Source organism: Equus asinus, chromosome 6 (assembly GCF_041296235.1).
Source record: "Equus asinus isolate D_3611 breed Donkey chromosome 6, EquAss-T2T_v2, whole genome shotgun sequence".
Classification (NCBI taxonomy): Eukaryota; Metazoa; Chordata; class Mammalia; order Perissodactyla; family Equidae; genus Equus; species Equus asinus.
Window position 1 is genome coordinate 66,309,591 of NC_091795.1, and position 16,070 is coordinate 66,325,660.

General features: G+C 41.2%; 1 protein-coding gene across 6 annotated transcripts in view; it reads left to right on the forward strand.

Moving 5' to 3' along the window:
- Nucleotides 1-16,070, forward strand: part of THADA (THADA armadillo repeat containing) — a 307,081-nt gene that overhangs the window by 154,877 nt on the left and 136,134 nt on the right. For all 6 annotated transcript variants that reach the window (XR_006529036.2, XM_044772317.2, XM_070512173.1 and 3 more), the window contains one exon: nucleotides 11,956-12,124. Coding sequence is in view for 5 of the 6 variants with exons in the window: in XM_044772317.2 (XP_044628252.2) it covers nucleotides 11,956-12,124 (169 nt within the window). In the remaining variant the exon portion in view is untranslated. The remainder of the gene's footprint in view (nucleotides 1-11,955; nucleotides 12,125-16,070) is intronic.

Genomic DNA, 16,070 nt, shown 5'->3' on the forward strand with positions numbered 1-16,070 from the left:
TTACATTCCCACCAGCAGAGGATGAGAGTTCCAGTAGTTCTGTATGCTAGCCAACACTTGGTGTGCTCGGTCTTTTAAATTTTAGTCTTTCTAGTGAGTATGTAGTGGTATCACATTGTGGTTTCAATGTGAACTTCTCTAAGGACTAAGGACATTGGGCATCTTTACACGTGTTTATTTGCCATCCATATTATCTTCTTTGCTGAAGTGTTGGTTGAAAGTTTGACCCAATTTTTTTATTGGGTTGTTTGTTTTCTTATTATTCAGAATATATTTTGGACTCAATTTTTTAGGCTTAGATTCACTTATTTCCTTGGCATGTAGAACCACAAAAACAAAGTTAAGTTGCAGCAAGAGTATAATTATACTTAAGGAAGTGCTCTTTGACTGTGACACTAATGTGGGCACTGGGACAACCAAAGGAGGATGTAAAACTTTCCCTGAAGATATTTAAAAATAGGGCCGGCAGTGATCTGTTTGGATGCTGTAGGCATCCTGATGTTTGACTCAATTTACCTAATTGCAGTCTTCATTTGAGAAAAGAATCTTCCCTGAGGTGGGTCTATTGCTACCATCTCAATATTCCTTGCTCTTTTGTGCTGTTTTTTCAGGCTGAAAAAGTGCAGTTTCTTGGAATTTTTCAAAACTTTCCATGTACTTTATGGTTTTTAAAAATTTATTATTTCTGATTTTAGCTTCAAGTGTTGCTACAAAACCTGAAGAGGGTCATTCAGGGGCATTAATTAGCTTTAGCAAAAACAAATTGCAGTCTCTGGAGAGTAATCAAATTAAAAGAAATGCTCAAATTTCTCTCATCTAGCAGTAGCACAAATCATTGTTTTAGCTGATAGTATTGGGAAGATTCATTTAACTCTCTGTAGAGGCAAAATAATTAACTAGATTCTAGAGAAGAGGTTCTGCATGATTAAAGGAGTCGGGGTTGTTTTCGCCTGCGGAAGGGAAGAGTAAGGGGTGACTTAATGACAGGATTCCAGTATAGTTAATGAAGGGTTTTCCTGTGTGTGGAGAACACTGCTCATTTGTTCTCCAGCTCCAGAGAGGTTCAAACTAGAGAAAATTGGCTCCAACTATAGAAGATTGAATGTGGTTAGTGTTAAACATAAAACTTTTATTATCGTCATCAATATTATTGTGAGATGAAGCAATGGAACAAGTCAAGAGAGGTCATAAAGATATTTTAAAATAAAAAAGATAGGTATCTGCCTGCAATGTTTAAATGTCCATTGAATTATAGGATTTTTTATTGAAGGAGACCTTAGAGATCACATATTCTAATCTCCTTTTACAGATGAGGATGTGAAAGGACATTATGTAACTTGCCTGTGGCCACCTTGCTAGATGATAATATTTTAATCTGAGATTTTAAAAGTAGCCTCGCTTAAGAGACACCAAGGGGATCGTGTAAGAGTTTCTGCTTCACAGTAGGTTTCACTCCACCAAAATAGTCACTCAAGGCTGAGAACTACGTGTATTATTTTTTCCTAAGCCCATGAAGATCGTGCCAATGCACTGACCTGTATGTGTCTCTTCTTGTCATTAAAAATGTTAAAGATTTTTGTTCTTGGACATTTTGAACTTGTCTCTAAATAAATACTATGCTTTGAAAGACTGTGGATACTTTGACCCGAGGTGATCAGTATTGATAGAGGACAGCAGAGGTCACTGCCACAGTCTGTAGGGAGCTTGCCTTAGTCTTATGGGGTTCTTCATAAACTTTTGGTTGATGGCTGTGCTGGAAAGACTGTAATTTGGTGGATGACTTTGGGTCACTTAGTATATCCTAGTGACTAATTTGCCTTCCTTAAAGATAACACATTTTAAAGCTTTAGGTTTTGTTGAACACTAGTTGGAGCAGTAGGAAATGTATTTATGCCACCAATTCGTTGTGTATGGGATGTGCAAATATGAGTCCTAACCATTGGAATTAGTGGGATAAATTGCTCATAAAGGATTGCACATCCATTACCACAGCAGAAAGAAATTGGCACAATGTACTTTATTTAATTGTGGTTACATTTTGTTTGGTAACTCATCATGCTGTACATGTTCCCACTAGACCATCTAGAGCAAAAACCTACATATGTTTATATGGTATTATATTCTTATTTCAGAGGGTTCTATGTGATTACTAAAAATGAGATAAAATATTTGAAATTACCTAGCACATTGCCTGACAAGTAGCAGACACTCAGTAAATGTCCCTACCTTCCCTTCCTTGGGTTTTAGCATGGGCATTGGACGTTCTCAGAAGTGTGACAGAGTCTTATCAAAAGGGAAGTTAATAAAATTGTTCACATTTAAAAGTGTTTATTTTAAAATTATCATCAGTGTATGTTGAGCACTAACTTGACTCACAGGCTTCTTAGATTTTATAAGATTTTATATCTTTTCAGAAATCAACACCTGAACAGTCAAGTTCTCTTGGTCCAGGAAAGAGTTACTCAGCACCTAGGATTTGTCCAGCCAGTCTTGGCCTAGATTTAGGGTGCTTTGAACACCAGAATGAGAAATTTGTATTTAATGTGGCAATAGAGAGCTATCATAGGTTCTGGAACATTTGAAAGCTAAAAACAAATAAACAACTCAAAAATGAGACCAAAAACAGTCCTTTCCAAACCTTCCTCCTAAGTATATATGTGTTAGGTTAAAAAGAAGAGGGTAATTCTCTCTATACCTTTGTGTAGTTTCTTAAATTCACCACCCAGTGCTGTGTTTGTGAACTGAAAACCATTCACTGTAAATACGGAACCACATGCTCTAAAGGTTAACGGGTAAGTTTCAGCTGTATGAAATCACTTTGAGAACTTGGCCTTTGAACAGTGACCATCACCACAAGGAGACCCAGCATGTTCAGGACCGTTTTCTCCAGCCAACCCACTACCTGCAGGGAAAGGAGAAGACATGCTGGGGCCAGGTATTAAGTTCCACCCCTTTAAAGAATCAGTGGCTGCCTGAATGTGTTCATCTCTTGGTCTTTTGTGAAGCCAGAGCTGAAACAATGTGAGGGCTTTTGCTATTGAGAGGAATGTGCAGCTCTTTCACTCAGTTTGCACAAGCTGCAGCCCTCTGCTCCTGCCCTGCACACAGCTTATCCCAGCCCGAGAGCCCCGAGGGTAGATTCAGAATGCTTTTCCAGCTGTCCCTGAGAAGACCAGTAGACCAGTATGCGGCTTGTTGATCCAGGGTCAAAGAGAAAACCCACAGACGGACTGGGAGGGAAGGTTATGCCAAAATTTCAAACTAAATCTAGTGTTTATTTTCATTGCTTAGGAAAGTTTTATACTATTTATGTTAAGAGTTTTGTAATTTTTTTCAGTTTATAATACTCCATTTTATTTTAAGTGAAGACTGAAATTAATGATTCCCTTTTAATCTCTAGGGCTTCCAAAGTCTTTGTATTTGTTTTGCTGTGAAGTCTTTTCCATGTTTTTCTGAGTCAGGAAAGAATCGTTGTTAAGGTATACCACATTTTAGTGCTCCAAGGGAAAAAAAAACCCTCTTTCCAGCTTTCTAGACAATTTGGTTGGAATCTGAAAAATTCAGTTTCAAATTGTATTTGTTGTTGTCTAGGCAAAAAAATAATGAAAGAATGAAATGAAATTTCAGGTGAAATACAGTTTTCCTACTTCATCTCTATGTTTCATATCAGCAAGTAACCAGGGATTAGCATTCAGAAATCGTGCATACTTTCATTTATTTAAGACATGTTTGTAATTCTAAAAAATGAAAGAGCGTTATTTAAGGAGGTTTTTAAAGTCAGTACCACACTGGATACCTTCCCCCATCCCTCTTGGAAGAGTCCCTTTCTTTATTTCCTAAGACTAAAAGGAATGGTATGAATGCAAGTAGCCATTGCCAGTTACATCCATGACCCCATGTCCTTGCCATGTGCATGGAAGGGCTGTGCCCAGTTCTTGCAGGGGCAAGAAGAGAGATGTCAGAGTGGGGAGGCTGATTCCCAGCTCCTGACAGCTGCCATTTTCACCACTTTGGGATTAATAGCCTGTGGCTAGTCAGCCCGGGTAAAGCCTTGGTAACTTGGAGGCATAGCGGAGGTGACCTGAAAAGGATGCATCTTCTCTAGCTTAGACTCTGGTTGGGTTGTCCCAGGTGGTTGCACACTGCAGTTTTCAGATGTTCTATTGTGGCTTATTGTTGTCGGCATTTCTTCATAAAAATATTTTTAGAAGGTTTTGCTCTTTGCAGAAGTTAATTTGCAAGGAACAGTTAGTGCTTTGAGCTGCCCAGTAGACAGACATTTAAACTAAACATTCTACCTGCAGGTACATGTACTTTTTTTTGTCCATGAAAGCTGGAAACGTACAATTTTTATCTTAGCTACTATCTGCTGCTCTTATTTCCCCCTCACTGCCCAAACCAAGCATTTTAAAAACTCAGACTTCAAAAGTCCTGAACCCATTACCTTTCCAAGAAATATATTTGAAAAGAGAAATCCATGAGCTGTGCAGAGGGCAAGATTACAGTAAATGCAACTTTTAAGTGCTAGTGGTTTGAGTTGCAGGAAAGGAACAAGTAGTTCAGGTGGTGGTAGGCCCTTTGATGAACTGAAAATTGGTATAGGAAGGACAAATAGAGAATCTGGCAACTTTGATGGGCACTGAACTCACCTGAAAACGTGGAAGAAGGGCTTCAGGAACGCCACAATTATAACAAAAACATATGTTATAGTCATAGGACACGCTGAAGTGTCTGCTTTTTCAAATTCACCGGTGCAAACTTATTTTTCTAGTGGTTTCTCGCCTTTATGCATGCACACATACCCACACATGTACATGTTTCCTGAAGGCAAGATTTGAAACTAGGAACCACACGATAAAAAGGAAAAAGAAATCTTTGGTGAAGCAGCATTAGAATTGACAGAAAATAGAATTCGGGCCCTGGACCTGAGGAATGAAGGCAGCAGGCCCTCACGTAAACAAGTCCGTTGGCCCCAGAGAAACTCAGTTTTCCTTCTCTCCTTCTCAGCTGCTTTGATGGGACGGGGAAGAGTTGGCCTTTGTGAGCACTTGCAGCCTGTTCGGGACAGCGAGTCTGTGTTCTCAGTGGTTGGTGAGGTAGACAACCCTAGAGAGTTTGTACTTGCAGATAAAGCTTTAAAGTTTCAAAGTTCTTCCACCTACTAGATTCAATAATAGCTACCATTTATTGATCACTAACTTCTAGGCATTGTATTTTATATGCATTGTTTAATTTAAGCTTCACAACAGCCCTCTGAGGTAGTTACTCTCCCCATTTTACAGAAGATAAAAACTTAGGAGGTTCACTGACCTGTCCATGGTCACACACTAGTAAATGACAGGAGCTGGATTTAAACTTAGGTCTGCTGGATTCCAGAACATGTCCTTAACTTCTGTCCTATGAGCTATATTCAAAACTATAAAGACCCTGTTTCTGCTCTCAAGTCATTTTGGTCTAGGCAACGTGATCCCGAGGGCTACTGTGAGGAAGGCAAATGAAGTGTGCCCCCCCTGCTTGGGCAGTTCTAAATATGCAATCGCAGTGACAGGTATGGGAAAGAAAGTGATGGATTCTGACCAGAGGAAGTGCAGTCAGATTTTGGAAAAGAAGTGATACCTGAGCAGAGTTAGGAGGATTAAGGAGTTCCCCAGCTGTACAAGGGTGAAAGGACATTGATTCCAGTGAGAGTGAACTGCAGTGTGCAAAGGCACCAAGGATGAAACAGTGGTTGGTTTGACAAGAATATATAGAGAAAGATTTTTTCTTTTAAATATTATAACCTGAGGCCTCAGCCTACCCCTTCTCACCCAGACTTCAGAGACATCCTGCAAGATAGGGTTGTCTCAACTTTTAAGATTGTCTGTAGATGATCATTCCCCAGGGGCAGTCAGTCATACTATATAAGAAAGGCAGGGCCTTCTTGAGTAAATTGAGTGAGGGGGCTTGAGGGTAGGTCAGACATAGCTTCTTTAGCCCAGCTCCCAAGATGCTAACCCCTTGGTCAAGTAGGGGCATCTAGAGAAAGTGGGTGATCATTTTCATTTGGGGGCTTCTGATTTGTACAAGGTACAGCTTGACCTGTGGAAAGTGAGGATTAGGACTGGCAATTGGTCTAGGAATGCAGAAGACCTGGGGAACGTTAGATATGTCAGTGAGGGAGAGTAGAAGGGGATATTGGCTGGATCCTGAAGCCATTCTGAGACTTTTCTGAAGACTCTGATTCTGGGTCTTGTAAAATGGGGACTCTTTCAAGGCCACTGGGCCTTACGTAGTCCTCTCAGTTCAAAAATTCCTCTCCCATGTTACCTAAAAGTGTTCTCTCAGCCATTCTGCCTTCCTATGAGGATTAAATGATATAATACATGCAAAGCTTTTTACACTAAGTCTGGCCCTCTATAGACGCTCGGTAAATGTTAGTTATTATCAGCATCATCTTTATCGTTCTGCTTTACATTCTGCCAATAAGAAACTGCTTGGTTCCATAAGTCGTTCGTGCCTCAATGTGATTAGGTTGAACACGTTACTTTGGAAACATTTGGCTTTTCCAAGGCTCTGAGGATTTTGAGATAACTAGTTTGTGAGTCTTAGAAAGATTGAATTTTGCAGGTGGACAGACCCTAATTAGAATTCAGGATCTGCCACTTGCTAGTTTTATGCCCTAAAGTATGTTGGGAAATCTCACTTTCCTTATCTTAAAAGAGGGATGATGATAATGACCTTGTAATGAAGATTTAGTGAAGTGGATACAATAGTGTGTCTAAAGGAGGTAGCCGGTCCTCGCTCACAGTAGTCATTTAATAAACCTCAGTGCCCTTGCTTTTGACTGGATGCACTGAGGGGCAGTTGGGGTTCAGGAGGGAAAGGCACGGGCCTGGTGAGGGCCCCTCTTTCGTGCCAAACCCAAATGTTCTTTCTTTCTGACCCCACTTAGTTACAGCTGGACTATGATCTCCCAGACCACCCACCCTCCTCTCTGGGTGTCCCACCTCGGTTCTTCTACAGAAGCCTGTGTTTACTTCTCGGGGCCCTGAGAAGCATTGATTGATTGGCCCCTCTTTCTCCCTGGACTGTAGGTTCTCTGTGGCCTGGGCAGGGACTTTGCTCTCTGATCCTCTGGTGCTTAACCCAGGGCATGCTTGCGCTAGGCACTCACATACCTCAGCTATGGCTCTGGGGCAGCAGAGACAGTTTTGATGATGTCCAGTCACTTACCTGTGAAACCTTTCAGGAAAACTGCAATAGGTTCTGAGAGTGAACAGAAAAGAGAAACACCTGGAAAAAAACTAAGCCTCCACTCTGTGAAACTAGGTGAAGTGAGGGGATGATCTCAGCATACTATATTCTAAACGCTCCGGTGTTCCTGAAGTCCAAAACTGTGTATCACCCTCACTTGCAGGTCCCTTGTCTCCTCCAGAAAGCCCCTCTGACTCTCCCTTCTGTGCCACTCCACACCTGGGTGTGTCTCCGTGGGTACTGCTGATTTGTGATCCTGAGGCTGTCTCTCTGGCTCCCCCTCTAACCTGGTGGTTTCCCTGTGAGCAGTGTCCTATTTGTCCATCTCTGTATCTCTAACACAGAGCACATGGCTGACAGTCACACTATGTGCAAAGGAGCAACTGGATATCCTTGACTGGGGTCTGGGAAACACCTCCCAAAAGGTTTGGATGTGCGTCACAAACCTCCTGAAATTGTTTGGGAAATTGTGTATATATGTTCATAAATCTCTTTCTCTTGTGACAGTCCACAGTTTATGTTAGATTCTGAAATGTTTTCATGATCTTACAAATGTTAAAAAGAAAAAACACCAAAAACCCAACACACTCATTTAGAGATTTTCCACATACTTGTAAATTAAAGCTTGTGCTTTTATTAGATAGGAGATATTTTTCTGTTCCCTTAATTTCCAGGTGTGAGCTACATCTTGGAATAGCCCACGAGCTCCATCTTGGAGCCATGGATGGTGGTTCTGGCTCAGACACTGCTGCTTACACCCTGAAGGGTACACTTAGCTTTTCTGAGCTTCATTTTATTTTTCGTCTGTTAATTTAGGTATATAGTGCCATCATGTTCTACAGGAATGTTGCATAGTAAAAAGGTAATGGGTGTGCAGGCATTTTATAAACTGCCAAGGGCTGTACAATTGCAGGATGCGAGTATTACTATGTGTCATTTCTCATGTTACACAGTGCCGAGAATGCAGTAGGCAATCAATAAATATGTGATTAGAATGAGCATGGAAGGGTTTATTGGGGTAAGAGGGCTAGATGTTTAAAGACTCTATTGTCTGCGCGTCCCACAGATCCTGCGGAGGACCTAGTATTCAGGCCTACCGTGCAGCCGGGGCTACTGAGGAAATGATTTCCAAACTATGGTAGAAGTAGAAATGACCTTTGAGATTCCAAATCCATTTGCTTTATTTTCCAGAAGAAATTGAGATTTAGGGAGATAGAGGCTGTCCCACTTCTTTTGAGAAGGGCTTGAGCTTCCTCCTCATCACCTTTTTTTTTTTTTGAGGAAGATTAGCCCTGAGCTAACATCTGCTGCCAATCCTCCTCTTTTTGCTGAGGAAGACTGGCCCTGAGCTAACATCTGTGCCCATCTTCCTCTACTTTATATGTGGGATGCCTGCCACAGCATGGCTTGCCAAGCAGTGCCACGTCCACACCCAGGATCCAAACCGGCGAACCCTGGGCCGCTGAAGCAAAACATGCGAACTTAACCACTGCACCACCAGGCCGTCCCCCTCCTCATCACTTTTAACAGAGTCCAAAGGATAACAAAATCTCCTTGCCTTCATATCATCAGTTTGTTGTCTTATCTTTTTTTTTTTTTAAAGACTTTATTTTTCTTTTTTCTCCCCAAACCCCCCAGTACATAGTTGTGTATTTTTAGTTGTGGGTCCTTCTAGTTGTGGCATGTAGGACGCTGCCTCAGCATGGCTCGATGAGCAGTGCCGTGTCTGTGCCCAGGATCTGAACCATCGAAACTCTGAGCCGCCGAAGCGGAGCACATGAACTTAACCACTCGGCATGGGGCCGGCCCCTGTTCTCTTATCTTTTAAAAAATGTTACAGTCTTCACACCACAGTATTAATTCTTCCGCTGGGGCCACTTAGAGGCCTGTAGTTCCTAGAATATGCTGATCCTGTACCAGACACAGGCACAGTGCACTCTAAAAGCTTTGTATTTCCAAAGCACCTTTCCTCTTGTAATGTCCTCATGGACATCACATCAGGGCACTGGATGTACCTTATTGCAGCCACTCTCAGCTCCACTGAGACCCAGCGAGGGACTGTGACTTGTCCAGGTCACAGAACTCAGTGTCCAAAACAGGAGAAAAATCCAGGTGCTCTGATTTTTCATCCTAATAGCCACTAGATTCTGGATCCCTGAAGAACACCTCTGCTTGATTTTGGCACATTTACTGAGTCAAACTAGGAGACTTTATCCGGGGGAAAGATAGATTTTAGCTTCAAATACATTCCACTTAGGCCTGTAAAGACTATGTTTATATTCCCTCACCCTCCGGGCCACGTACACCTGGAGAAAAGCTGAAGCTCATCAGACCACCTCCCATCCATCAATAGCTGACAAAACAGTAACCTGGAAATGGTTTTTTTGCTTCTTGGTTGTGTGTGTGTGCGTTGACTATAATCTTTCCTTCCTTTCAAACAATTTGCAATAGAGAGGAGTTTGAAATTGCATTTAATCATTGCTTTATAATGAGTGTTACTTAATTAAATGTTACTTTAAAAATAGGCTTCTTCTCTTTTTCTGTGATTACATTACTTTTTCGAGGGGAGGTTCTGTTTTGCTCTTTATCCTGATGTTTGCCTTTGGAAAGTACCCTAGTACAGGGTATCGGAAAGCAGAAAACTCTGGCACTTTTCCTACTTTCCATTCTTTCTCCTGTATGGATGCCAGATTCCTTTGGGAAATCATCATTTGCAAAAGGTCAGGAGCAAAAGGAGGGGCATTCTTTAGTGTACAGTTACTGCTAATTAGAAAGTAAACATCTGTAACCATGTCAGAGTTATTTGTATTTGAAAAGAAACATTTATACACAAGAGTCCTTTTGGTAACATAAAACACACTATAACACAGTGTGTGTATGGCGGGGTGGGGGACAGACAGACGGAGAAGCTTCTGACAAATGACTGTGCCGAGTGAGGTCATTTGCTAATTAAATCTCAAAGCATTTTCAGAGTATTTTCTTTTCTCTGTCAAGTGAAGTTTTCTCACTCACGCCCCCAACCCCGCTTGGGTCAAAGCAAACTGTGTTTTACTGTGTTCACCAATTACAGATCAAACATTTAATCATGTTAAAAGAAAAATGAGTGACAAAATGGGTGAGTTGGCAGAACCTAGTCAAAGACCATTGGGAAATCTTTAGCCTTAACCTTCAGTGTCTTCCCATAATGTAACGTAAGGTGAGCTCTTCCTCATCCTGAAAGTGTGTGCTGATTGACCTATCTCACGGACCTACAGTCTTAGGGGAAAAAAACTGACACAATGTTTTGACTTACCCTGTACCTCTTTCTCCTCTCTCCCTACTCCTACTCCACATGATGAAATTCTACTTGGATCATTGCATTTGAACAGAAATTTATGTGCATTTTCATTGTCATATTAAGGTAAATGCAGTGATACTTCTGGGGTGTTAGAAAAAATTCAGTCATAGGGCCTTGTCTCTTTCCATGCTAAGCCCACATGACCACATGGGCCTAGTGGCCCAGCTCTTACCAGTAATTCCTTCTTGGAATACTGATCAATTTTAAAAATAAAAAAGCAAGAGGCCATCTCTTTCCCCTGCAGAGTCTGCTATCACCTGATCTTCCCCATCCTTGTCTTGGTATCTAAGACATTTCTGTAAGTTGAGTTACTTTTTTAATTGGATGAAAGAGCATGAAGTCTTGAGAGTTCTAGTCAAGAACTTATTTAAGCTAGAACCTACCGTATTGAACTTTCCTCTTAAATAATAACCTATCTGTGAAGGCTCTCAAGGGCACAGTTTCAAGAGAATGGCTGTGGACTCTAAGGTTCTGAGTGTTTGCAAAGTCAAGAGGCCCTTAGATGACCTACCTTTCCAGTGACCTTTGTAGAATCTCAAAGTTGCACTTGTCCATGACTTTCCCTTGTTTAAGAACTGACTTCTTTTCAAGCGCTTAGGGTGTGAGTCAGCCCAAAGGCAAGGATTTGGTAACTTGAGGGTCCATCTCTTGTTTTCTTGACAGTTAGTTCAGATCATGCAGTCTGGCCTGACCCACTTCTCAGCCTGAAGTTCCACTGTTATTCATGAGCCTCCACTTCAACCAGACATATCAACCTATTCCTTGAGCATTTCTGCTCTTGCTTTATTCTACTGACCCTGGCTGAAACAACTGCCTGGTTTCTTTTGGCATACTTGAATCATGCTTGCTTTCCTAAGCTCCATCCTTCTCAATACCACAGCCCAGTCTTATCCTCCTATAGCCATAATGTCAGGATCACCTGCTTATCACTTTTCCAGTACTGTCTTGTGCTTTTGGTCTTCTTTTCAAATGTACTTCTCATCTTGCCAACCAGAGTATAGTCTCCTTAAAGACACCAGTGATGTCTTATTTCTCGTGGCACTTATCATGGTGTTTTTGTTCATTATGAGTTCCTGATAAATAGTTGTCTGATTGTTGAAGAGTAAGCTGTTTTTGCTACTACTTGTTTATTGTTTTATTCCCAAAGCCTATCTGATTTATCACTGTGACAGAATCATAGGTATTCATGGTGTTTATAAGAAAAGCAAAGTCACTTGTAGAACGAATGCAAATACTAAAAAACCCAACATCCTTTGGAATAAGGAGCAACTCCTCTTGCCCCCAGCTTGGATCTCCCAGCGGGAGCTGGATAGAACATCAGCGTATCCAAAGGCACACATGTGGAAATGAGTGTTGAATGGTCTTATGTTCTTATTTCTTCCCAGATGTGGTCACTCACCTTTCTACCGCTCCCGTGAAATGGCAGCTCGTGCCTTGGTCCCATTTGTTATGACAGATGAAATCCCTGACACCATCCGAACTCTGTTGGCCAGACTCCCTGACTGCACTGACCAGTGTTTCCGGCAAAACCATATTCATGGGACACTTCTTCAGGTAATTAAAGTTACTTTGTGTGACGTCTGTCAAATACCACAGAATGAACTTTGATTTCTCATATACTATTTCAGCTGAAGATTTGATACACAAGTTTTTAAACTTTACTGTACAACTGTTTTTCCGTTGCTGAAAGAACGTGTATTTCCTAGGTGTGCTTTTTCCATCCTAAACGTGAATACAGTATCACACTGTGACTCAGTCAGATCATCTTTTGCATTAAATCCTATGTTTTCTACGGCATGCTTTCCTGTTTGGACTTACCTCTGTGAACCAGATAACGTTTTGCCTTTTTTATCAAGTATGCCTGCAGAACATTCTGGGCCACTCCCTGTTCAGGGTGAAGTTGCGAGCATTCATTGAAAGAGAGGTTAGCCCAAGAAGCACAGAGAGAGTCGTACACATTAGAAAGAGTTTGCCTGCCACATAACATGGAAATATCAAACCCTACTTTCTTGTTTTCTCTGTGCTACAAAAGAGACTTTTTAATTGTTTTTAACTTAACATTTCCTCTAGAAAAGACTCAAGTACAACAAATGAATGAGAAGTATATTTCTTATTGAAACTATCCTTTTTAAACCCTAACTAAACTTGGGGACCCTTGATGTTGGTGAGAAGATCTGCTGTTCACATGGCTACTGTCGTCAGTCACGGTGGGTGGGGCTGGGGTGGGATTTGAATATTGGGTCGTGTTTCCGATTTGTGAGCAGAGTTGAGAGATGGCCTTGAGATCCCAATATATTTTATAAGCTTGAGGTCTACACTGTTGACACGGAGGTAGTGTGTAGAGTGGTTAACAGGATGAGACTCTGGAGCCACACTGTCCGGGTGTCAGCCTCAGATCCACCACTCACCACCTGTACCTCTGTGTCTTCATATTCTAAATGAGGGTAATAGTAGTGTATACCTCATAGGGATTTGGTGAAGACTAAATGAATTAATGCATATGAAGTGCTTAGAACAGTACCTCCTACATTATAAGATATGTAGATATAGATAGTTATTATGATTCTTACCATAGTTTTAATGAGCTTATGCTATAATGAAAAACAATATTTTTACTAACTAATTCCCTCTAGGTGAGAACGCTAGATAGGCCTGTCTTCTTGCTTTCTTTCCTTGGTTGTTTTATAAATTCAACAAGTATTTATTGAATGCCTCGTATGTACTACTGTGTTACAGTCAAAACAATGACTAAGTCAGTTCTTGCATGAAAGGAGTTGAGAACAATAAAAGACCAGAAAACGGGCAATCACAATGTAGTGTACTAAGTGGCAGGGGAGCACAGAACGGGGCTGCCTGACTGGTCTTGGGGAAGTCAGTGAAAGCTTCCCAGAGAAAGTGACATCTGAGCAGAGAGCAGAAGAAGTTAGCCAGTGAAGGGAGGGAAAGAGTCTCCCATGCAGACGCAACAACGTTTAGAAAGGCTCAGGCTGGGTGAAAAGTCAGCCATCTAGGAACTGCAGATTTGGTGGGGACTGAAGTTCTAGGTTGGCAGGTCTCAAACTGGACCTCTTTACCCTCTTGAAAGTTATTGAACACACCAAAGAGCTTTATTTTTTCACCGAGGAAGATTCACCCTGAGCTAACATCTGTTGCCAGTCTTCCTCTATCTTATACGTGGGTCACTGCCACAGCATGGCCACCAATGAGTCGTGTAGGTTCCAGGCCTGGGAACCAAACCTGGGCCGCTGAAGCAGAGCATGCCAAACTTAACCACTAGGCCACGGGGCTGGCCCCAAAAGAGAGCTTTTGTTTGTCATTATTTAATTAGAAACTGAAACAGAAAATCTTAAAACACAAGAATTCACAATTACACATTCCATTAGTCATTAGAGTGATGACGTCATCACACACCTTGTATCCTCTGGCAAACTCCATGGTACACTTATGAGAGAATGAGAATAAAAGAGGAAGGTAATGTCTTGGTATCATTTTGAAAATAGTTTAATCTTGCAGACTACCTGAAAAGATTGTGCGACCCGCAAGGGTCCCAGATCCTCTGGTCTGTGTTACGTATGTTATGGATCTTTGGTGGTTTCTTCAGTAGAAGCTCTTAAACACTCATCTCCCTTGGTCCTCACTATATCCCTGTGGCGAAGAGAGGGGCAGGAGTTATTATCTTGGTTCTAAAGAGGGGACCCTGAGGTCCAGACAAGTCAGAGCTTTTGATTCAGTCAGACTCTGCTGCTGGTTTGAAGGGAAGGGGCTGGCAATAATGAGTAATGTGGAACAAGCTTTTCAAAGATTCATGGATTATGCAGCTGAGTTAGCAGGAGGGCTCATATTGTCAAGGAGGGATCAGCCATCAGATTTTCTTTATTGAAGATCCACTCTTGGCTGCACTTCATCAGAAGTGTGAGGTTGGAATTGCTTCTTCGGCTCTTTCACCAGTGGTACAAATGGGCCTCTCGGCCTGGTTCCCACACACACACCACTAACAGGTCTGGCTTGTGTTTTACCAGTGTGGGCAGCAACAAAACGTGGTCTTTTGCTCTGTCTCTGGGCTGCCTTTGATATTCTCAGATTTACTTTTTCTGCTACATAAAATGTGAAACACTGTGAGAAGGTAAAAACTCTGTAAGTCTGGGGTGGTCGTGGCTGTTGCTTTTATTCCTGAGTGTTGGGGAGATGAAGGGCTTGATGGAAAAAAATAACAATATGAGGGTTGGGTGTTGGCTATTGTGTTCATGTTTGTCAAACCGATTCCTGCCTTTACTAAGATTGGTTTATACCCTGGTTGAAAAAAGGAAGTCAAAGGCATGTGGAAATCTTTTTGTCATGTCCATTCGGGTGTCTCATCTGTGTTGTAATAGTTAGTTCTGTTTCACCCTGTTGTTCTTTTTGGGGAAAGCATCAGGAGTTAAGATGGGGAGGGCTTTCTCTGCCCCTTCTACAACTTATGGATTCCTTCTCCACATAAAGCTACCTTTGAAATCAGTAAAAGGCCTGCACCTGGAAAAGAGATGTTAGGGATTGAAAGGAATGATCATCTCCATGGGACCTTCAGAGCCAGCTAAGTAAATAAAAAACTGTTATTTTTTCAAGAGCAGGAAATGATTTTGTAATCAGAAAACAAATTCTTTCACAGGACATGTTCTTGAATTATACATTTTGACTTCTTTGAAAACTGTTTACATAAATATATCAAACCTCAGAGTATTTCTATAGTATACCTTGAAAACGAGAAATATGCTGATCTCTGAATTTTCTGGGACTATGGAAGAAAGACTCAAATTATAGGACATGAAAAAAAAGAAAGAACATGTGGGATTCGTTTCTTAATCGTTTTAAAAACCAGAGGTTCATAATTGCAATGTTGAAATGGATGGAAGTAATGCAATCAGAAAAGGTGAGATTATGCAGCAGGTTCACAAGAGCCAGTGGTAAATGACATTAAATCTCAATAAAGGCTAGATAAGAGCCATGGACATTACCTCATTTGGGAACAACACTGGCAGGGCTACCCTATCTTTTAAGTAGAATTAACCATCTGTTTTTGTTGCCAAAATTCTTCATGTTGAGGACTTAACATTATTACTAGGTTACTTATCGCTCCTGAGAAGTCATACTGGAGTTCAGAAAGTTCTCTTGTATTCAGGAAGAGTTTGGCCAACAGTCGTAAGGAAAGATTTATTCTTATTCATGGGTACTTAACTCACCTTTTGGTGTTTCATAAGGAAATATATACCATTTGAAGTAAAAGTTTGAAGTTTGAGGTTTTTCATTTTCTGTCTATTTTGATTGTTTTTCCGATGGTATAAACATATAAAAGGTGATCCCTGCTCTTTCTTTAATTAAGCTCTTTTAGATGGGTAAAGCGAAGCGGGCAGTTGAGGTCAGTTAGCTTCTCTTAAAGCGGAAAAACCACTTTTACGTTTATCTGAACATTCTAGGCAAAGGTTTTTTTTTCTTTCAGTTAATTCATATAATTACCACAGTTCTA